General features: G+C 33.7%; 1 protein-coding gene across 3 annotated transcripts in view; it reads right to left on the bottom strand.

The window, feature by feature from the left end:
* The window catches only part of mta1 (metastasis associated 1), a 95,730-nt gene that overhangs the window by 10,722 nt on the left and 61,031 nt on the right, over window positions 1–23,977 (bottom strand). For 2 of the 3 annotated variants that reach the window (XM_056476821.1, XM_056476820.1), the window contains exons 7-14: window positions 20,791–20,893; window positions 20,417–20,516; window positions 16,125–16,313; window positions 10,016–10,090; window positions 9,865–9,923; window positions 9,614–9,747; window positions 3,307–3,458; window positions 2,825–3,014 (exon numbers count right to left, since the gene is read on the bottom strand). In XM_056476821.1, the coding sequence (XP_056332796.1) occupies window positions 2,825–3,014; window positions 3,307–3,458; window positions 9,614–9,747; window positions 9,865–9,923; window positions 10,016–10,090; window positions 16,125–16,313; window positions 20,417–20,516; window positions 20,791–20,893 (1,002 nt within the window). The remainder of the gene's footprint in view (window positions 1–2,824; window positions 3,015–3,306; window positions 3,459–9,613; window positions 9,748–9,864; window positions 9,924–10,015; window positions 10,091–16,124; window positions 16,314–20,416; window positions 20,517–20,790; window positions 20,894–23,977) is intronic. The other variant, XM_056476822.1, reaches the window with a different exon arrangement.

Here is a 23,977-nt window from a genome sequence, read left to right as displayed (position 1 = left end):
TTTATGATTAATTATTTTACTTTTTTCTTTGCTCTATTGTAATTATCTTTGCTTACTATTTATTATTTTAAATACATTATTCACACCTATACAAAAATCCCCCTAGTCAGACTAACCTAATGATTTCTTTCCAAACAGAGCTATTCAAGTCATCTGGTGAAATTGTATTCATATTGCAATATATGTATCGCAGAAAAACAAAATATTGCAATGTCAGATTTTTCCAATATCGTGCAGTCCTATGACAAATATTTTTGTCATTATACATATATATATATATATATATATATATATATATATATATATATATATATATATATATATATATATATATATATATATAATTATTTCCTATGCAGAAAGGACTTAAATATTAGTGTGTAATACACCGAATAACAAAAAAAAAACATTTATCAAATTTAATATTAAAATATTTTATATTCAAATCAATATTTTTAAATATAAAAATAATAAAATGTGTATTAATAAATTGAAAAAAATAACAATTGCCCAGGACAAAATTTCAGATAATTTCATTTGAATTACAAAATTCAGGTTGTTAAATAATACTTAATTACAGACGAAGAAAAAAAAATAAAACATTCGTCGCCATTTGATATTTCTGAAAGTCCAAATTGTATAACATATTCACTGATTAAAACATTTAGCATTCAAAAATAATAAGCAGATGATTTCCCCAACAAAATGCAGGCTGTAAAACAAGTATGTTTATATTTTTCATATTTTTAAATAAATGTAATACTCAAACTCATTACAACAAACAAAACTTTTAAAAAAATTTTTTAAATACATTACAAAAATTAATGTAAAGTAAACAAAGGAGTAAATATTTTTTTTATTCTAATATATATATATATATATATATATATATATATATATATATATATATATATATATTTTAGAGATGCTCCGATCAGCATTTTTGGGCCTGATCACCGATTACCGATCACCAAAATCATGATCTGCCGATTGCCGATCACTGCCGATCACATAATGGCAGGGGAATGGGAATCTTTTATCTATAATTTAGCAGAGTTTGCACCATTTGTAGAAATTAAACTAACTCTAAATTAACTATATTGAAAAAAAAAAACAGTAGAAATAGGCTACAGTCAAGATCTTGTTCACCAAGGATTTATTTTAGAAAATGAGAACTTAAGGGTGTAGGCCATCTTTTCCAAATAAGGCAGAGTAACTTAAAATTATTCCAAACAAAGAGGGGTCAGGCAGACCAACACACATCAGATCAGCTAAATAGGATGTAGCCTCTTAATACACTGATTACATTTTATAATTGGCAGCAAAATGTAAAACTACACCAAAACTGGCTACTGCCACCAAGGATAAAACTATGGCAAGTGTTTTTTATGTTATTATTATGAACCAGGAGCCAACTACATCAGATCAAAAAATAAATAAAATAATGTAGTAAGCTACTGTAAGCCAATGCCTTCCCTTCTAAATAACAAGGCAGAAAAACAAGGAGGAACAACTAGATGAACTAGTATCTAATAAAATGAGCTAGTGTCTAATGAGTAAGCACTAGTATATTTTTAAAAGCACTAGTATCTATAGAATAGGCACTAATGAATAAGCACTAGTATCTAATGAATAAGTACTAGTACTTAATGGAAAAGATACTAGTATCTAAAAATAAGCACACGTAAAATGAAAATAGATACTAGTACGGGTTATAGATTAAATGTCAAAACGGCTTGCCATACATGCACACCAAGCTGGAGGGTGTGCCACACACACACGACAGGCCAGGGAAATCTGCGTCTCTCATTGTTTCTGCGTGTTATTGACGTTGTCTGTTGCAAATGCGTGGATTTTTTTTCTCTTTGGATCCCCGTGACTGAAACATGCAGCTAAATGCGTTCACCAAAGCCTCCGCAGAATGTGACCGTGTGAAATCCTGAAAGTGTAGCACAATGTGTCTTTCGAAGTTTGAGTCAATAAAGTGTGCTGTTAAGCTTAGCAGACATTGGACAGGCGTCTGCTCTCCATCACAGGTTGTTTGTCGAGGCAAATGAATACTATGAATACTACGTACTATTCCTGCTGTATGGTTTAGGTTGTTTAATCATACTTCTCATAGTCAGCATATTCAGTTGTATGGCGTGTTAAGATGCCTAATCATGTTAGTGGTGTTAAAATACCGTTGCTTGCTTCCACCTCGAGGGATTTTATCACGACATACATGGCAAACGTCTAACTTTACATCTTTATTGGACACTTTGAAAAAGAGGGGTTAACTCATGTTGCCACTGGTAAGCTCTGCTCTGTTCTGCTGTTGTTTATCCGTGCGCCATGCATGCACATGCGAAAAAGTCATGCGAGTAATTTATGTCAAGTGATCGGCTTTTTTGATCGGCGCTTTTGGGGTTAGCCGATCAAGCTATTTTTAGGCAATATCGGCCGATCGTGATCGGTGGCCGATCAATCGGAGCATCACTAATATATTTTCCAATAATTCAAATTTTTAAAAAACATTCATGAGTTTTATTAAATTATATTAATAAAACAGAACAATTAATATAAAGAATTTAAAAAGCTAATTATACAAAAAAAATCACCTTAATGGTGCAAGCAATTATAGAAAAACATAGGGAAATTCATAGAAAATGTATCAAAATAATATATATTTTTTTAATTATAAAGTTCAAATTGCAAAATATAATAAAAGTATAACCTCCAAAAATTAAATTAAATAAAAAAAATATTTAACCAGGAAAATGTTTTTGTAAAGATTAAGCAACAGGTTCAAATGAACTGAATCTTCAAATGTGTGGCTACTCACACTCAGCTTTAATAGCGATGGTGTTGACAGGTGTGTACGGGTGTCTGGCCAAGTATTTGGATCTCAGCAGGTCCTGGCAGACTCGTCGAGCCGCTTTCGTCATCTGAGATGTGTGCAGGTAGAAAGCCTGTCTGGTCTTAACGGCAAACTTGGGGCTTCCGCTGTGTCTCACGGGCAAACCGTGAGGACTCTGAACACAGACAGAGAGATGAAAGTCAAGCTCTTGCTGACAGAAGAATCTAAATACTGCATCTTAAAGGAACGAACTCCACTTTTAAACATAAATGAAAGACAGTTTGGCTCATTCGCTCTTTCAGGGCGTTCATTTAACAGTCACAAAGAGGTGTAATAAAACAGAATTGCACAGTAAAAGAGAAAACAGACTGAATAAAACTCGGGGGAGAGAGAGAGAAAGAGGATTTCATGTCAAGAACTGCAGCTTGTTTTTTGTTTTTTTGGGAGAAAGTGCAATTTTCACCGACCATGTTGTTGCGGTTGGGTCCAGGCCGCTCTCCATCCAGTCTGGTTGGCATCTTCAGACCTCCGTACTTTTTCCAGTAGGTCCAGCAGGAGGCACAGAGTCGGCACTGCATGTTGGGAGGACCCCAGGAGTACCACTGATACGAGCTGGTGGCTAAATATATATTAAAAACAAACAAAAAAAAGAACTATTGAGATCATTCCTACATCACTTTCTGCTCTACTTGCTGTAGTGTAACCTTTGGCTTGAGCTAATATGAAAAGTATAGTGCAACTAAAAATTAGAACACTTGAGGGTGAGTAAATAGTAAGTAAATATACATTTTTAGGTGAGCTTTCTCTTTAAATTAAACACCGATTAAAAAACGGATCTTAAGGCTGATTTATACTTCTGCGTCAAGTGATCAGCGTGACGCACGGCGCATGCCCTGCATTTATATTTCTGCATACTGTTTGTGCTGCTCTCCAATAACACGTTCGAAACACTAGCTGGCAGTAGGTTTTTATGTTCCTCTGTATTGAGTTTCTTCGCTGGTGTTTTGTTTTTTCTGAACGCTTCCTTAATGTACAAGTAGCTAAAACTCGCCCAGTCAAGGGCGGGAACGGGCAGACTTGCAACAACTTGAATCATAAGGTAAACACAAAACAAACAGTTACCTCTGGAGCTCCTTCACAGAACTCAACACTTGTAAACACTTGCTGCAACGAGCTCACATACACTCGTCACAGATACCAAGCCGACCAATCACAGAGCTTGCGCTACGCGACATTGCGAGGTGTCGTTACATTTTTACATTAGTGTCGGCATCAGCCACAGCGAGGGCTATGCGACCACGCGAAGGCTGCGCCGCAAGGTTATAATAGTTTTGGATTTTTCATTAGTTTTAGTTTCTATTTCTATTTGACTTTTTGTTTTCCAATTCATTTAGCTTGAATTAGTTTTTAGAAGCAGATTTACTAGTTTTTATTAGTTTCTATATTTTGAAATTGCTTAGTTTTAGTTTAGTTTTAATCAGTTTCAGCATTAGTTTTAGTTGTTTTTTCCCAAATAAAGATATTTGCTGGGTGCAAGAATCAAAATCATCAGAATAAATATTGTATAATAAAAACTCAACCATACATTTTTTGAAAAATGTATTCAGAGGACACATGACCATCTATTAATCCTCAAATTCAAATACAACAGCCCACAAGATAACAGAGGTTAGATGCACAGTAGTGATGAGAAGTTCAGATCTTTAACGCGAACCAGATCTTTTGTGACAATCCTCCCATGTTAGGACGCAACATACCAAAATTATTCAGTCAGCAATCATTTTTCAGTCAGTCAAAACATCACCGTGATCTGAAATATTTCTTACAGTTAAGTTTTGCAACTCAACTGAAGCCTGATTCACTTATTTAAATTCCATTACGATTTTCCGTTATGAAATAATGTTTTTTTCACCAGATCCTCTCATTTAAGCCATCGGTTTACCCACGCTGCATTTAGTTCAGTCAAAGCAGGATGTCATGTACTGTTTGTGTTCGGTTAACTGAATCACGGATGAGCAGTTTTATCTGTTCAAGGCTTAAATCTGATCTCAATGTAACGTTACTGTTCTAATAACTGAATGACCGTATAGATTTGTTTATTTCGAGTCAGGTGGGGGTATTAGGCATGTTAAAAAGTAAGTAGTTTGTGGATACGAGTGATTACTGGAGACGCGAATCGGATCGATCAGGCCAATGGGTTTAAGGATTACAGACTCTGAGGTGCCGTACAAATCAAACACCTGGCAGCGCGAAGCAAATAGATTTACTTCTAAAAGGCATAAAGTAAGATTATGTATTAAATACATTTACAAAGACGAAAACGAAGCCTGTTTTTTCTATAATTTTAGTTAGTTTCAGTTAGTTTTGTATGCACACAATACAGTTTCAGTTCTAGTTTTTTTTTTAAATACTCTCCTTTTTATTTTTATTTCAGTTAACGAAAATTATTTTTAAAAAATTAAATTTTAATTTTTTCGTTCGTTTTAGTTAACTATTATAATATAACCATATACATGCGATTGACGCAGAAGTATAAATCAGCCTTTAGCCTTAATTTTACATTTGTTATACGACCTGCAACTTAAAACTTAAGGGTCGCACACTAGACGAGAAGCTGCATCACAAGTCTTTAAACTTCACACTGTAAAAAATATTCTTGCCACCTAAATTTTTAGTTGAATCAAATTAACTTTTTTAGTCATCTCAACTTAAATCAATCAAACTGACTAAAAATATTAAGCTTTGTATAAGATCTAGTTGAAAACTGATTAACTTATTAAAATAAAAATTTAACAGTGTTCCGTTGCATTTGTTTACGTTTATTCATTGAGCAGATGCATATATGTAAAGTAACTTACAAATGAGGATAAATGAAGCACTGTAAATCATTGAAGATTACCAGTAAATTAATTTTATGACAAGTCTAATTTTATAAATATTTTTATTAAGTTTTTATTCTGCTCTGGTGTGCCCTGCAGGTGGTTTGTGAAGCCCACTCACCTGTGTGGAGCACACACAGAATCGCACAATGTCTTCAAGAAGTAAGGTGTCAGGTGCATACGAAGAGAAAAAGAGTTTGTCTTATGCAAGTAGTTTGTCAAAGCCACTCACCCGCATGAAATCTGGTGACCAATACTTCCCAAAAATGGTCCCAACTGTGACGCTGTGCTTCGTCTAGTGTGCGACCGCCCTTTATTACTTATTATTTCATAAGTAAAGTGGTGGATGATTTTTGAATATACATATTAAGTAACAAAAACAACCTTTATTATTGAAAACACTTGTTTGTTCGAACAGAGTGAATGTGCTTATTCCCTTTATTTACAAAATCTGAGGTAAGTAATCTGTTGTTACTCTCAGTAAATGATAAACATGATAAATATATAATAAAATGATAAAGATTACACAGATATATTTTTTAATACACATTCAACTTTTTATACATTAAATAAAGCACATAATCAGCCTCTAAAATTATAATTGACATAAGCCCTATATAGAGGGTAACTGTTTCTCAGGGGGGACAAAAACAATTTTAATCATTCACAAGGAGGTAGTTGTTGACTTCATAGCGGTCCAAATCTAGAACATCTGTGTTTTTCCTCACACGACCCACATGACAATCCCGGCTGAATTACCTACTGTTTTTTTTTTTTTTAACCAAGGACATGTGGTGATTTAAATGTCTTCCGAATCCACATCTCTTAGTTTCTAACTGAGATCAAGTCTACAAATCAGTCATTTTGTAAATCCTTTTTGGCCACTGAAATGCACCATATAGTCACTTTTCATGGTAACTTGCGTCAGATAAGCAGCATCTTGTGTATTAATGGACCATTGAATTACTAAAATGACAGAAACTTTGCATCCTTGTACTCTATTTATTATTAACTATGTTTCCAAGATGTGAATTAAACTTAACATAAAACATTTGCGAATAAAGCAAGTTTAAGAACAAAATTGTCAATTCCTGATAAACTGGTGCGCATAAAAATAGGTGCCTGGAAACATATCCCAATTTGCACACTATTCATCCTAAACAGTATTCAAAAATAGAATTAGTATGTCCCAAACCGTAGCATAGGCAATACGGTGGTGCAAGAAAGTCGACCCGGCTGGGTCAGTTGGCATTTCTCTTAGTGTTCGCATTAGTGATGGGAAGTTCAGATCATTTGACTGACTCGGATCTTTGAGTCTCGTTCATCGAGATGAACGAATCTTTTTTAGTCATTTCGTTCATTTGGTTCAATTAGCCAAAATATTATTCAAATGTTAAGAATTGCTTCCAAACACATCTACAACGAGCCCAAAAGGTTGATCACACGACAAACAAGTCATAAATAGAATACTATAAGAAGGAGAAAATAATAATTCAATGTTTACCTGCTCTTGTGTCTACCTGCTATTTTTGGCTCTTTGCTCAGCTCACCTCCTCATGTCTTCAAATGTCAGCGGTTCGTTAACGTTACACTGACAGTCACATATAATATTAACCAATGTACGCAGTCTGAGCAGATAGGAGCCATGATGATTAGTTCACCTTTCGAGTCTTCTGGTTCTTGAGTCGTTCATTCATCACGTGATAGAATGACTCAAACCGGATAGAGGACTCGAGAGGTGAACGGATCAATTCTCTTTCCGGCTCTAAACGCAAATGATTGGCTTCTGCCTTTCCGCGATGAACAACTCAAAAGACTTGAAATGAACGATACCACCTGCACAAATGTGCGCCGTCTGCGCACGCGCGGAAGAAAGAATCACTCCCTGAGAGGACTCGTAGTTCCCGAATCGTATTGAAGATTCATTCAAAATGAACGAATCGTTCAAGAACGACCCATCACTAGTTCGCGTAGGTTTCCTCCAGGTTCCCCCCACCTCAGCCCAAAGATATGTGCTGTAGGTGAATTGGTTAAGCTAAATTGTCCCTAGTGTATGTGTGTATGTCCTGGTCCTCCAGGTTGGAGGTTGAGCGTTGGGCTAACAACCAACCTCATAAAAACTAGATGTTACGAAACATCAATATGGTGTGGATATAAATGGTGCTGGGAGTAAGTAAGTAAATCATAGTATGCTGAAACGAGTATGCCAAATGTTCCCGGATGGTCTACAATTTCTTTTAGAAATTTGAAGTGTAGAACCATCTTTAACCGCTAATATTGGCCACAATACATCGCATGTTGGATGTGAATTTAATTAGAACTTTGGGGGAAAAAATTGTAAATAAACTACAAACATGTCAAGCAGAGAGGCTTCGGTAAAGTTGTTTAAATTACTTTAAATTAAAATCTAGCCAACTGTAAACTATTTAAAATCATGTTTTTGGTGTTATATTTTATCTGAAACAACAATGTGTACTTGTATAAAGACGTGTTTAGACATTAACTTCTCAATAGATAATAATCCAAAGACCTTAGGAGATTTCTCTGCATGAAAGACTCACGAATGGCAGATTAACACACAGATGAATCTAAAATAAGGTAGGTAATTTAAAATGAAAGAAATGTGGATGTGTCGAGATGATTGACAGGAGACCTAATTAAGCAACATAACGATCCGTTAATGAGGAATTAATGTCCCAAAGTTTGCATCCACTTTTTTTTACACACTACAAAGTATGTACATTTTCTTCACAAAAAAGTGCATACTTTTAAATGTAGTATAGGTATACATATTGAGATAGAGCAATAGCTATTGTCTAGCTGTTGCTGCATTTTTTGTTGTATTGTATTGAGGTTCAGGGTAATTGGCTGTTGTCATGACGATAGCACCATTGCTAATGTCAGAGCCTCATCCGAATCCATAGATATTTACATAAAATGTCGCCTACCCTGTTGTTGTCTATTGGAAGAAATGTGTCAATAGAGCCGCCATTTTAGTACAGGGTAGCGCTCCTTTGAAATTAATGCGGGACCAAGGTGCAGTGGAGAACTGGCCATCCAGAGCCAGAGATATATAAACGTATATACATATATCGATAATCTGGATTTTTCCCAGTGGTCAGTATGCAAATATTTATTCTAAATTACGAAAATTATAATTTTACATCAATTTTTTGCATCGATGGATAAGTGATCGAACAGGGATTGTTTGTGTGCATGGAAATGTATTACCCACCCTCCCTGTTAAATTTGATCTAATCCGTGTCTTGAAACAAACCCCTCTCCTGCTTTCACTTCTCATTGTAACTGAGGGAGCAATTCATTTGTGAATGAATCACCGTTATGAACGACTCGTTCTCTAAGTTTCTAGCACAGCAGCATGTTTCATATTTCATTTACCTTGTTTGCTTATTTTATTCAACAATACTAGCATAAGCCTAGAATTTAGTGCAAGTTGGTGCTACTTTGCCTTACGGTCAGTGCAGTAAGTGACTGTATTATCATCGATAACGTTACTTGTTTAGCACAAAAGTTGATAACATACAAAATCATAAAAAATGAAATGTTACCCATGAAATGTTCTGCCTTTGAGCTTTGTTTTCTTTGTTTGCTCATTACTACACATGTACACAGTGCTAAAGTCCAGCATTTTCACATTGGCTTTAGTCTTGACTAGTGCGGTTGAATGACATTTGTGCTGGGAGTACTGTACAAATGTGGGGGCGCTATTGATGCATGCTCAGGGTCCGAATGCAATATCTAGTGTATATATATATCTATGATCCGAATCTAGCACAAGTTTGATCAATGTTGAAGCTAAACTCTGCTGAAAAGGCAATATCACTGGCCATATTAGACATACTTTAACATATTATACGTGGGAAAGAGTTCATACACTCACTGTAGCAGCTCTCGCAAGCTCGTCCCAATCCGACCGGCTGTCCTGGAGCTCCTGGAAGAGCCCCCGCTCCATTCACCAGCCCAGGCTTAACACTGTTCACACTCAGCTGGTTAGGATTGGGCTTGTTACTGCAGAAAAAGAGCCACAAGTGTTACTGGATTTCCTCTGGTCAAAGTGCAGTCACTTGAAACGTATGGTGAAATGCAAAACTCAAGAGTTCAAGCTCGACTCACTCAAGTACTTACTAATTTGGGATGTAAACCTGCTTTAACTTGCTCTCCGCTTCAGCTGCTTTTAATCGTTTCTGTATGGAGCAAGAAACAGTATGTTACAGAGTGAAAGTGATATAGGTTTTCTTCCTGTACACAGAGACTTGAGACAGTCGTGTTGGTTTACCTGCTGAACGTATCTGTCTGTGGTCTTCCACATGTAGTAATACTCAATGATGCTGGTCAGAGACTTCCACGGAAGCTGGAATAAAAATAATGAAAGTATATTTTAGAATTCATACATTATACATCAAATAATACATCAGTTTTTTCAACATTTAACATTTTATTCAAAAAGGTTTTGCTCACCGAAAATAGAAAACTGACATTATTTACTCGTCCTTGTGTCTATTGTGACTCTTGATCACGTTTCAAATCTAACTGAAGATATTTTAATGAAATCTGAGAGAAACATCCCTCAATTAACCTCTTTTGACTTTGAAATATGGTTCAATAAAAATGAATCTACATGAATACAATGACTGAATCAATTTCCTCAAATTTAAGTGTTCTGAAGAGAGACTTATAACAGCTTTATATATATATAAAAAAAGAGATTTATTAACCCATTGACTGCCCCTCTACAAATGGTTGACCATGATTTTACTGCTTTAAATAATGACTGTTAAAGTCATTTAAAGAATAGCTGTTTTAAATAACAGTTTACACACACAGCATTGTTGGTTTACAATAATAATAATTTGATTTTGGTTTTATTGTAATAAAAAAAAACAAGAAAGCATGTTAAATGAGAATCTGAAATAATTTGTGGGATACTTCAAAAAATAAAGATGATTTAGTATTCAAAAATGTTTTATTTTGGATATTTTTTTAAAATAAATTGATCTTTCAGTTTATATTTTCAGATTTTTTCATAGTATATGCATCAAATCCGGTACTTTTACGATAAACTGACATATCAATCGAGAAGTCATTTGGAAGAGGCTGATATTTAAAAAATTATGGGATGTGAAAAAATGCAGTGAGTGTGTAAAATAGCAACAATAGGAGTTATGAAATGCAATCCAAACTTTGTTTCTTGGTGTGGTAGTTAAAGGGTTAAAGGATTTTATTCAAATGTAAACGCTGATCCACACACAGTCATAAACACGTCAAATAAATCCATGATATCAGATGCCCTTGCATGAGATGTGAGACTTTTTTTGCTGTTTAAACCTATTAAACGATTACAGTTGAGCTTGCATGTTTTTCATATTTAATGAGCTCCATGTATTTGCACTGATCAGAGTTCAATGCACATGAATAAAAATTTATTTGAGCTTTAAGAAGTCTATTTTATAACCGTTACATTGTTTTACATAATTATTCAATGCAATTTTGACAAATTTGTGACTTATTTTTCAGAAAAATACAGAGTAATGTATTTCACTGCACAAACATTTTAATTGCATGGACTTCTGATGGATCTACAAACAAATTCAATAAAATCTGTGCTCTGAAAATGAAGGAAAATCTTGGAACAGCCCTTTAACTCAAAACAACTTTGACTGAACAACAAGTCAAATGAGTTGAACTTGAGAAATGGTTCAGTGAACAAGTCCGTTTGACTAATTTGATTTGTTCAAAATCACTGACTGATTCAGTAGTGCTTCTTGAGGTAAGCTGAAAATATGTATTTATGTATTACTCAACTCGAGTCTTTTAATCTAAAGATATTTGAAGAATGTTGAAAACCAATAGACATCTACCGTATTTTTTATTGTTCTTATGGATGTAAATAGCTGCAGTAAACTTCCTGTTTTGAATTAAAACCACAAAAAATAAAATAAAATATATAAAAAAAGGTTTTGAACCACTTTATGGTAAATAAATGATGAGTAAATGATCAGTTTTGAGTGAACTTTCCCTTTAAATGAAAGTAATTAAGTGCTGGTCTGTTTTATAAGTTTTCAAATGGCTTCTTGAGACTGGAGATTAGCGAATATTATTTTAATTGACCTTGATTCAATATAATATATTACATAATTATGTGTGAATAGACAGAGGAAACTATTTTACTATCATCTATTATTCTACTATGTGTTACTATTACATGCAAAGGGTTATTATTATTATATATGCTGATTTAACTATTTTAAATTAGAAAAACAAATAGGCATAGAAAAACACATGTAAGAACGTCAGGAGCTAAACAAAAATTCTAAATACGAAAAAAAAAATTCTTAAATAAATTGAATAATAAAAATAAACATAATTCAATTAAATTTATTTGTTATTAAAATTTCAAACGTTAAAATTTATTTTGCCTGAATGCTTTTAAAATCATTTTACAATCACAGGCCTCAAAAACACATGCAACTGATAAATTAAAATACAAAGTCAACATTGTATATGATGCGATGGGACTATAGCGAATGATCACATTGCGATACTGAAACGATATATAGTGCAAACGTAACTCGACTTTGTTCCAGATCAGTAAATTCATACTGGACTTGGGATGTAACGATTCACAGTGAGTCAGTTACAAATCAATTCAAATATGTGATGATTCAAACCAGTAGAAATGTTGAATGAATCGCGATACATATTTTGAACAGAGGGGGCGCTGTGTTTACAGGCGCAAGCTCGCTTTACCTGCACAAAAACGCCAAGCAAGTGGGGGGGAGGTGGGGGCAAAGTAAAAGAGAGCGGTGAAATGTGTGCAAACTATGTGCAAATACTGCAAAAAGACGTTTACATACACTAACAGAAGAATGAATATGATGCACATAATCAGTCAGCACTGTGAAAAACTACCGTCACAGACGTCTATATGCAGAAACACTATTACCAAGCCAAACCACGCTGACCGGATGATTTGCAGCTCCACTTGCTCTGATGAGTGCTATAGAGATCACACGGTGCATCAGTGTTTTCATAGCGAAAGTATGAAGAGGTATTAGATTATTTTTACTCTTTCCTTTTCAAATTAGTTTATGCATATTTTATTAATTTGCTTTTAATTATTGAATATTTAAACATGTTTAAGATAATCTCTTCTTAAATGTTTCACACTGATACTATTACTAATTAATCATTCAAGTAATATGAATTATTCACTTTTATAATCATGTTCAACTCCTGTCTCTATCCTACTATTTATTTAGTACTTTTATAATCAGTATTTTATGCCAGTGGCCAGTGTCCTGGATCAAAGGGCCTATTGACCACCTCTGTATACATTGCTTTCTGGTTTAGGAAAGGCTTACCTTTCCACACCAGCCATCAGAAGTCTGGTTTATACTCAACGTGTCCGCTAGTTCGCTTGAGCGTGCAGATGTAGGCGTGTGATGTCATCGCTATGTTTGCGAAGTGCGTGCAGATTTGAGTTGAATATGAATCACTTCATATGAATATGATTTTGTCTGAAACAGATATGACTGGTCAGACATCTTTATGATCCGTGATCATAGAGATAACAGATGATCAATAATTCTTGGATAGAAATTGCAAGAGCCATGGGAAAGGAGAAAAGTTTTTGTTAAAAAGTTTGGAAAAACCTGAGGGATACGTTTGTTAAAGCCAAAAGAGGCCATGGCAAAAGTAGAGACCCGGGTACACAATTACAGAAATATGTTTTTCCACCATTCATAGGTTTAACACTGATGTATACATTATAATTTTGAATTTAAAACAATTTAATAGTTACAAAACTATAATTAAGGAGCAAATTATTTCTTTTCATAACTGGAAAGGAATATTTGAACCTATCGGTTTACAATATACTGATGCCCTGTTTTTCTAGGCTCTTTTGGTGATAATGGTCAGGAATGTTGGACCCCTTTTGCCTTTTTAGGATAAGAAAAGGACAGCAACTAGCCAGACAATAATGTGTCAATTGTGGAGTTAGCTAAATCTAAAAAAAAATGTAATAAAATCTGTTTATTGTAATAATTAAATAATAATAATCATTAAATAATCATTAAATGTAATAAAATCTGTCTATTTTTAGTAAGTGTGCTTTTTTTTTTGCTTTTATTCTTGCCATAATAAAAAAAATATTTGTAGAGCAACCCATGTTCTTTTGTCAATAATATTTGAATAAACTTTAATAGGTAAAACTGTCTGAAATCTGAACAAAAGCAAGTGATGCATCAAAGTTTATTTTTAAAAAAACTTGAATGGTTATAAAAATCCTAATTATTAAAATAATTTATAAAAATTATTTGTTTAAAAATCTTGAATGATAATAATGACATGACGTAGTTCCAGAAACTTTCTACTTCTCCGTTTATCCGTCTGACTTTACGGTCAGTTTCTTTTGACTGCCCCCTGTTGTTTTAAAGAATATCACAATGGAGAACACGCGTGCGCACTCAGCAGAGGTCCGCGATGCGGCTCCAGTTGAAAGTATAAAGCCAGCTTCAGTCCCCAGTGAAAGAGTTTTCTCATCACAGGAGACATTGTAAACGTGCAAAGACCTCAGCTTATGCCAGAAAGCATATGCTGATATTTCTTTTCAAAAATGTCAAATCCCAGCACAGGCACAGTTTTACTTTGTTTATATTAATGAGCCTTCTTTAGTTTCTATTATTCTTTTTTATTTTTGGAATTTGTTTTTAAAATAGCAATTTAGTTATGGCAGAAAATATATTATATTTGACAAATGTACAGCATTTAAGAAAAAATGAAAGGGCTCTTGTTCACCTTAAATTTGTTTCAAATAATTTTGTAAAAAAAATCTTGACTAAATCGTGAATCGGGAGATTAGTATCATCAATCATATCGAATCGTGAGTCAGGTGAATCGTTTCATCACTATACTGCACTAATTTTTATTTATTCTGACAGGAAAAAAATAAAATCTACATTAGTAATAAGAAAGGTCTCTTATAAAGCTTTTGGTAACACTTTACTGTTAATTACTAACATGAACTAAATATGAACAGTCCTGTACAGCATTGAGTTCAACATTTAGTAATCCATTATTAAAGTCCAAAGTTGTGCTGGTTAATGTTAAAGAACTGTGAATTAACAAGAACTAATAATGAACGACTTTATATTTATTAACTAGCATTACCCAAGATAAATGAACACAGCAATAACTCAGGGTGTCTGCAGGGTCTTAAAAAGTATTGAAAAGTTCATAAATCAGTTTTGAGAAAATTAAGGCCATTAAAAAGTATTAAAAAGTCTTAATCTAGTTTGTATGAAATCTTAAATTTTGTTCAAGCATTGTCCAAAGTGTTTGACTACAAAAAAAGCAGAAATATATTTATTTTCCTCCTGATATTGACAACGGCGTGCTCGATCCACGCGATTGGTTCGGCCCGGGGGCGTGTCCGGCCAAGCTCCTCTGTCCGGGTGATGTCACGTAATTTGCGACAAACACAGGAAGGTGATGTGACGCTTTCCACATGTAGTGAAACCATAGAGCGAAACAGATGGCAAAATGGGAAAATCTAAGCTTGCGTACTCCTGATTGAAGAAAGTCGAGTTTAAACAGGGGCTGAAGCCTTTCGCTGAAAACAACCACGTAATTTATTCTTTTAAGCTTTGTGTCTTCTGAGCTTATCTGAGTTCTGTTGCACGGTTGTGCTCCATTGATTTATTTAACTACAACTGTTTATTAACAACTGTTTACTAAGTTAAGGTTTAATACTTATTAAAACTTGAAGAGGTCTTAAAATATTCTGAGATGGTCTTTAAAAAGTCTTAAAAGGGTATTGAAATTACCTTTAGGAATCCTGCATAAACCCTGTAAATGCATTATTCACTGTTTGTTCATGTAAATAAACCACCTTACAAGTTCTTTTTTTCTTGAAATACATATTTTTTAAATAACAGCAGTTTTGTTCCAACTGCAGCAAATCCAATGGTCTTAAAAAGCCATTTCAAACCCTGAGATCATTTTAACTTTTGAGTGAACTACCCCTTTAAATAATCAGCACTTTTACAAGCAAATCTGGCCATGATGTCAAACAGAAACTGAGCTTCAATTCCCAATCCTTTGTGTCCCTCAATAAGCTGCTTGACTTCTTTCGGGTGTGCCCATTTTCCATGACTGGCTCCTCCCTGTTTCTCTAAGTACACATTTCTGACAGACCCTCCAAAACCAAAACACTCAGCGCTGCACAAACCCCCATCGACCACCAGGTGGCAGAGTTAAACATAAACTTGGCACACTCGTCCGTCCCCTGAACAAAGGCAGTTTATCAGTCATTACTGCCACGATTACCTTAGCATATGCTGTTCAAAAAAAAAAAAAAAAAAAAGCATGCCATTGGAACTCACAAAGTCCTGCTGGATATCAGTGAAGTCTTTGCCGTATTTCTCCAGCGCTTCTTCAAATAGGTTAGCTTCGGATGCACTCCATTCCTCCATTTCGTCCCGGCAGAGCACAGGTCCGCCCTGAGGTACCAGCGCTGCGATGGCCCGCGTCATATCGTAGCCGTTCTTATGCAACGTGTCCATGGCGTGAAACTGAAAATGAAGCAGCAGCAATAAACGATGGCCCAAATCCAAAACACATCAGCAGACACTCCATTGTTTTAGAGGAGTGTTGCAAATCTCAATTGCTCAACCCTGAAAACAACACAACACTGGTTGAAGAGGAATTGTGTGGGCAGCATGAGAGCGTGTGTGTTTGTGTGTGTTTATGTATAGGGATCTTGCCCTCTGGCGCCTTTCCTTCATGTTTTGTACACAGTCAGGGTGGCTAGAGAGTGAACACCCTGCTTCTTCTTGTACAGCCCCATAGGCAGAGACTGAGCACTGAAGCTGCCAATAGGCCTGTTGCAATTATTACATAATGCCCTAGTAGGGATTATTTGATCTAATCGTCATTATGTGAGAAGATCGTGATCGCTGTGCACTCGAAATTCTAATCACAATTTGCCACCCAAATCATGGAGCTCGTTTGATCGTCCTGGTGGAATCACTGGTTTAGTCTGGGGGAAAGGACTTTTGGGAATCATGTTTGCAACATAGTGTATTAGTGTTTACTCACTTTTGATAGGGTTACCACTCTTTCATGAACAGCAGATTCAAGGGACCTTTTAAAAGCACCATTAATTTTCAATTTAAGATATTTAAATGAGGAATTTCTCAATTTTTCACTGAGTTTTTAAAAGCAGAAGAGTACAACTGTTGAAACAACACCACAAACTATCAATTCAAGCCCTTTCAAGAAACGTACGTTTGTTTACTTTCCAGGCCATTATTCAAATGTCTGAAAATCAAGCACTTTTAAGAAGCGTGGGAACCCTGTTTTTATTATGGGGTATTTCCCCTATTAGTTTTTGCCATAGGGATTTTTAAAGTCTTTGATAAAGCATTATTTGCCAACACTTAAGATCAGGTCACAATTAAGTCTACTGGCTTATTACTGGCCAATTATTAACATGTTAACTGTTCATTAGTAGTAGGGCTGCACAATATATCATTTTAGCATTGATATCACAATGTGCACATCGGCAATAGTCACATAGCAAGATCTGCATTGTTGAGTCTGAATTATAATTGAGCAGGAGCTACAGATTTGTAGAGTTACTGCTAAGTTTACCCATAATAGAGTGAAAATTATTGCTTTTGCATTAAGTTCTTTGACTGAGTTTTTCAAGAGTTTTAGCACACAGAAGTATGATGGATGTTTGGAGGTGTAACAAAAATTTATTGAATTTAATTATTCATACAATTTCTGGAGGGAAAAAAAAGTCTTTTTACTAAAATTTTTTGTCTCGTTTCTAGTTCAAATAACTACATTAACAAGCGAAAATAAGATTCTTTATATGAATCCATTGGCAGATCATTTTTCTTCTGAAAGCGAAAACAAAACAATATTTTTACTTGATCTACAAGATATTTTTATATATTTGGAGAAGAAAAGAGACAAAGTAAGAAAATCTTTTTTTTATATTGTAATAATTCAATTTCTTTACCTGAATGCTGTTAAGACTGCCCAGAAAAATGGCAAATAGAGTTATTCAAACCATCTTGTGAAACTGTATTGCAATATTTATTGCAGAAAAATAAAATAATGCAATATCATTTTTTTTTATATTGTGCAACCCTAATTAGTAGATATAAAAATATGACCTTATTCTGCATCCCTGATCCTACCCAAAACCTTCTACTTAACTAATGATTAATAAACAGTTAATTAGTAGTTTATTAAGCTAGTGCTGTCAGTTAATGGTTTGTTAATACCATGAATTGTGACCTAAAGTGTTACCCATTATTTTAATGAACTAAATTAACTTGTTACAAGGACAATCATGTTACAAGTTTAAAAACAAAGGGGAAAAATAGAAAACTATTCATTCAAAGTTGTTTGTTGTATCTATTGAAAATATTTTCAGGACGACTGCAAAACCTGCAATTTGTAAAGGAATAGTTCAGCCAAAACTGAAATCATTTACGTATCATTTATTTAACTTGTCACAAAGCTGTTTGACTGTTTGTTTGTTTGTTGGTTTGTTTGTTTGTTTGTTGCTACATATTTAGAAAAATCTTGGCAACCTGTAACCATTGACTTCCATAGTATTTGTTTTTTCCTTCTATGAGTGTCAATGGTAACTGGTTTCCCACAAAACAAATTCTTTTGTGTTCAACAGAAGAAGAAAAAATCTGGTTTTGTGACAAGAGCAAGTAAATAGTAAGTGAATTTAAAATTGTGTGTGAACTATCCATTGAAGTATTTTTACAGTGTACAAAAACTGACTGTTATGTACTTTACAGTACTTCATGGGAATGAGTTGAATTAATGTGAATAGATGATTTCAACAAAGCATTTACAATAATAAACAACCTGATAAACAACCTTTGATCTTAAAACAGGTATTTCTTTAAAGGTTTATCAAATATTATTAATAAAACACTATAATAAACTATACTACTAAAAATAAGGCTAAAAAAGTTTTTAAAGTCTTATTTGTTTTATTTCGGCTAGAATAAAAGCAGTTTTAAATTAAAAAAAAAATTTAAGGTCAAAATTATTAGTCCCTTTAAGCAAATTTTTTTTAGACTGTCTACAAAACAAACCATCATTACACAATACTTGCCTAATTATCCTAACCTGCCTAATTAATCTAGTTAAGGCTTTAAATGTCACTTTAAGCTGTATAGAAGTGTCTTGAAAAATATCTAGTCAAATATTATTTACTGTCATCATGGCAAAGATAAAATAAATCAGTTATTAGAAATGAGTTATTAAAACTATTATTAAAAAAATGTACTGAGAAAATCTCTCTGTTAAACAGAAATTGGAGAAAAAATAAACAGGGGGGCTAATAATTCTGACTTCAACTGTATATAAATACAGACAGACAGACAGACAGACAGACAGACAGACAGACAGACAGACAGACAGACAGACAGACAGACAGACAGACAGACAGACAGACAGATAGATAGATAGATAGATAGATAGATAGATAGATAGATAGATAGATAGATAGATATTCAAGCCAGAAATTAATCATACCCGTGGACTTCGGGCTTGACTGTGTATAATACAAGCACAAATAATATGCAATTGCATTTTAATTTTTACTGTAATGTGTTTCCACAGACAAGTCTTCTCAGTAGTTGCACATTTGATACTGGATTAATCAACAAAACTCTCATAAAGAGGGGCCTGAGAGTCTCAACAAACAACAAAGTATTATATAGCATAACAATCCCAACATAACAAGATTTCTAATACTGGAAAAATATTCTTAATATTATCTAGCTACAACACCATTTGACAATCTTTTAAAAATGATAATACATTTTAATTTAATCTACTAAAATTCTAGTGCATCACTACAGTTTACCAGACAAAGCTACAGTAAATTGCATAACACAAAGGATAATTGCACGAGATTTGTGGAGGAGAAAGTTAGACGGAGAAATATATCAGCATATATATTAGCTTATCTTCATTTGACATTTTAGAATAAGATTAGACATTTATTATATCTCATATATGACTAACTGAGATAAGTTGTCATGCTCAAAATAATAAAAAGAACATTTCAGTACATTGCTATTTTCAATGACTAAATGTGTCAAAAGGTCTGTTACGAGAAAACAAAACAAAGCAAAAACTGATTATAAATGCATATGTAATTATGTGAGGTGTTTTTGTAATGGGTAATAAATGTTTGCTCATGTTCACATTTTTAACTCAAATGTACTCAAATTCATAAAATGGATAAATTCATAAAATATGCAAAATATGCAATTCATATATATAAAAAAAAAGGGTTTATAGACTTTTGAAGACTATTGGAATAGAAAATTGAAAATATTGAAAATATTCTATCGTCTTGTGCTTGTAATTAGAAAAAAAGTCACAAAAATACACCGCAAAAGTAATTAACTTACTATAAAAAAATGAATGAAGAAAAAAAATCATGACATAAGCATTTACAACCAGTTTCAAAATTAGACAAATGATTAAAAATGTTGTGTGTATATATATATATATATATATATATATCTGTAGAAGTCTGCCATTAATTAGTCTGAACCTGCTGAGCTTCACTAAAGTGTGAAGTGTTCCAGCAGTGGTGTGTGTGAGTGTGTAAGATGTGCTGTACCAGTGTGATGTCTCTGGAGGCTGCTGCAGCGCTCATGTGCAGACTGGGCTGCCGAACTGAACTGCTGCAGTCTAGAGCCCGCGCAAACGTGCCCACAGACCTGCAGAAAGATTTGAAACAGAATGAGTGAGTAAAACAGAGCAAAAAAATGCAGTTTGAAATAACAGAGCATGGAGTGGAAACAAAACAATTATATATATATATATGAAACAAATATATATATATATATATATATATATATATATATATATATATATATATATATAAAGAATTTGAGAGTTAGATCTTTTGAACACAAATGTTCTATTCACAATAGACTAGTTTAGAAAGAGAGAGAAATAGAGCAAATATGTTTCATTGTTGCAGACTTTTACCGAGCCACGACGAGGAACTGGTCGATCTGTTTCTCGGTAAGGGGGTTGCTTGGATCCCACACCTTCTCCTCCAGTTTCTCCAGCTCCCGATCATCCTCCTCTCCTGGCAAACCAACACCCACAGATTACATTCACTACAGGAAACATGACGCTTTCAAATCAGACTTCAGCTTTCGCATTTTTTCCTCAAGGCAACGTTCGCTTAATCAGAATGTAATTTAAATTGAGTGAACTTAACCAAACAGGGCATTTAACTGAGTGCCAATGGAGGGCATGTATACAAGTATTTTATTCTTTTTTCCAGCATATGGCTAAGTGTGTTTTTATGTAGGTATCTTGACAATAATCCATGATTAAGTGGCAGGAAGTCGTGTTTTAATGAGTGATTCACATAATTTGTTCAAAAGTGCCGATTCATTTGGAAATAAATCAAGTGACTGTCTTCATAAATATATAATTGAACTTACATTGTCGTACTCATTTTGAAAAATTCATAGCCACCACAGTGTTGTTCTGCTTCAGCTTTGTTTAGAAGATTTTTTAAGATGTGTTTTCATTGACAAAACAGAAAAGAAAACCTGTATTCCATTTAAAATGGAACTGTATAACATCAGTATTTTAAGGCATAACCGACTAAATACTCAAGTCGAGCGCATTTCCATAGTTATTGGTCATAATTGAGTTTACCGTGTAGAAGCAAGACTAAATTTTCCTGTCATAACTTTCATTTAAAAAAAAAACCTACTTTTATAATTTGAATGACTACGCTTATCTTAGTCTATTTCTCCTTATCTCAAGGTCTCCATAATCCTGGACCGGGCCGTAACCTGAGCAGATGCTGTGGCGACACTAAAACACGGGTAAGTGGCAGAAAGTGATGTTTTAATGAGTCCATTAAACCCTCTATTCCTATAATTTATTTAAAAGTGCTGATTCATTTGGAATCAAATCAAGTGACTATCTTTATAAATAGATAATTGAGCTTACATTAACACACTTAATTTGAAAACCAATTAAAATTCATAATTGAAAAACAAAACACCACTGTTGTTTTGCTTCAGATATCTTTAGAAGATTTTCTATTCTGTTTTCATTGAACAGTATTCAGTCTAAAACACAACATAAAAAATAACAGCTTCTTGTTGACTCTTGTGCTGATTAAGAAAACTGTTCTCTTGACTAAGTGATGAATTTGACTGTATAACTCCTAAGTAATTGAATACATACAAAGTAGGGCTGCACAATATACAGGTATCGTTTCAACATCGATAATGCAATGTGTGTGTCCGCAATAGTCACATCACAGAATATCCAATGTGAAATTTGGATAATAGTCGATCAACAATTCAAAATACATAAGATTTGTGGAGTCAACGTTTAACCATAACAGAGTGAAACTTTATCATTTGCATTCGGACACAATAACGTAAAACATTTGTAACTTTAATGAGCGATTATACTGATTTACTAAAACAATGAAGACTATACAGTGTTATTTTACACTTCATTATTCAAATTCTGTATCTGAATACTGTTTGACTCTCTGGAAAACCATAAAGAACTGCTTTTTTTATTTTATTTACCCTATTGTAATTATTCATGCAATAATTTTTTTTTATTCATGATTCACACCCTTACAAAATCAACCAATCTAAATTAATGATTTTTAACAAATAGAGCTATTTATTAAAGCCATCTGGTAAAATTGTATTCTTATCAAAAATAAAAATCGCAGCAAAACAAAATATCGCAATTTCAGATTTTCCTAATATTGTGCAGCCTTAATACAAAGATTTTTTTATCCCTTTCAAAACTTGAAATATAAGGACATTTAACCTGAACTTTAAGAGTGTATTTACACCAGGTAAGTCTGCTAATTCACTTGTTTGATCTAAAACAAACACAATATTAATTTATTATATATATTTTTGAGTCTGGTTAGCTTTCACACTGCCCTTTTTGAAAGTGAACAAGAAATTGTAAAAACAAATCCACTCGTGTGTTAATCAGATGTACGTTGGACAGAAATGCTGTGTGGTGAACGCAAGAACAGCCACTGACAATTTGTTAATAGCAAATTGCAATGCTTTCAACATTCATTCAAAATATTTTGGTAAAACAGCTCCTCGAACTAGAAAAAATTGTGAGGTGGAACTCAATTTGTCCATCATTGATTGAATCCTTAGCATTTGGTAATTGCAGCAATTTCTTGTTAACGAATTTGGCGTGTGCATGTGTGTGAGTGTCAGTGCACACATAATCAGTGAAGAGAAGAGAGTATTCTGAGAGGGCAAGTCCATGTTTTTAATTAAATATGTAGAGGGTGCATGAATAAAATAACAATAATAATAATGTGCATAGATAAATAATTCACAACAAACACTGCAATAATCCATAAAAAAATAAGAATTGTCCATTTTGATCTGATTGTGACTTTCGCCACAGACCAATGGTGGACCAAGAAACAGAATTATTTATTACTCTGCCCTTCTTATCATATCTAAAAAGGATTCACAGACCAGAGACGTATTCGTGCAGTGTAACATTTGACTAATTCTGTTAAAAAAATTTTGAAGCACATTCACATAAAAATCTTTTTTAAGCTTAAATTGCTTTTTCGAATCACCGACATGCATTTCTGCTCTAAAGGATTTGCTCGCGCCACATACTAATCAGAGTTTCCCCAAAAGAAAACGGGTGCCAGCAGCATCTATGATCTACTTTGGCTTATTAAGCATTTGGGAAATGCAAGAATGGAATCTCAATAACATGCACTCCTTTTAAAGCTTGAAAACTCCAGAAACTGAACTCCTTGTAATTTAACAGTATTGTTTTGAAAGTGTGTTGAAAATTAAATTGGGTATATATTTTGGCATTTGTTACTTATGAGCTCTATAAAGCCTTTTAAAATTTTAGAATTCCCATGTTTGCTGTAAAATATACTGGGAATAATTATGTTTTTGAAAAAGAAATCTTGTGCTCAATAAGGCTGTATTTATATGAGCATTAATATTACTAGAATTAAAGATAGCTTTGGCATTTGCACAGATTTTAAAATGTAATTTATTCCTATGAAATCAAAAGCTGGATTTTCTGTCTACAGTGCCACGAAATCCTTCAGAAGAAGTTTCTTGCTGGTCAAGTAACACTATTATTAGTGTTGAAAGTGGTTGCGCTGCTTTATATT

Source organism: Danio aesculapii, chromosome 17, assembly GCF_903798145.1.
Source record: "Danio aesculapii chromosome 17, fDanAes4.1, whole genome shotgun sequence".
In the NCBI taxonomy this organism is placed as follows: Eukaryota; Metazoa; Chordata; class Actinopteri; order Cypriniformes; family Danionidae; genus Danio; species Danio aesculapii.
The sequence above is the reverse complement of the archived record's forward strand: the minus strand, read 5'-3'. Positions and strand labels throughout refer to the sequence as shown.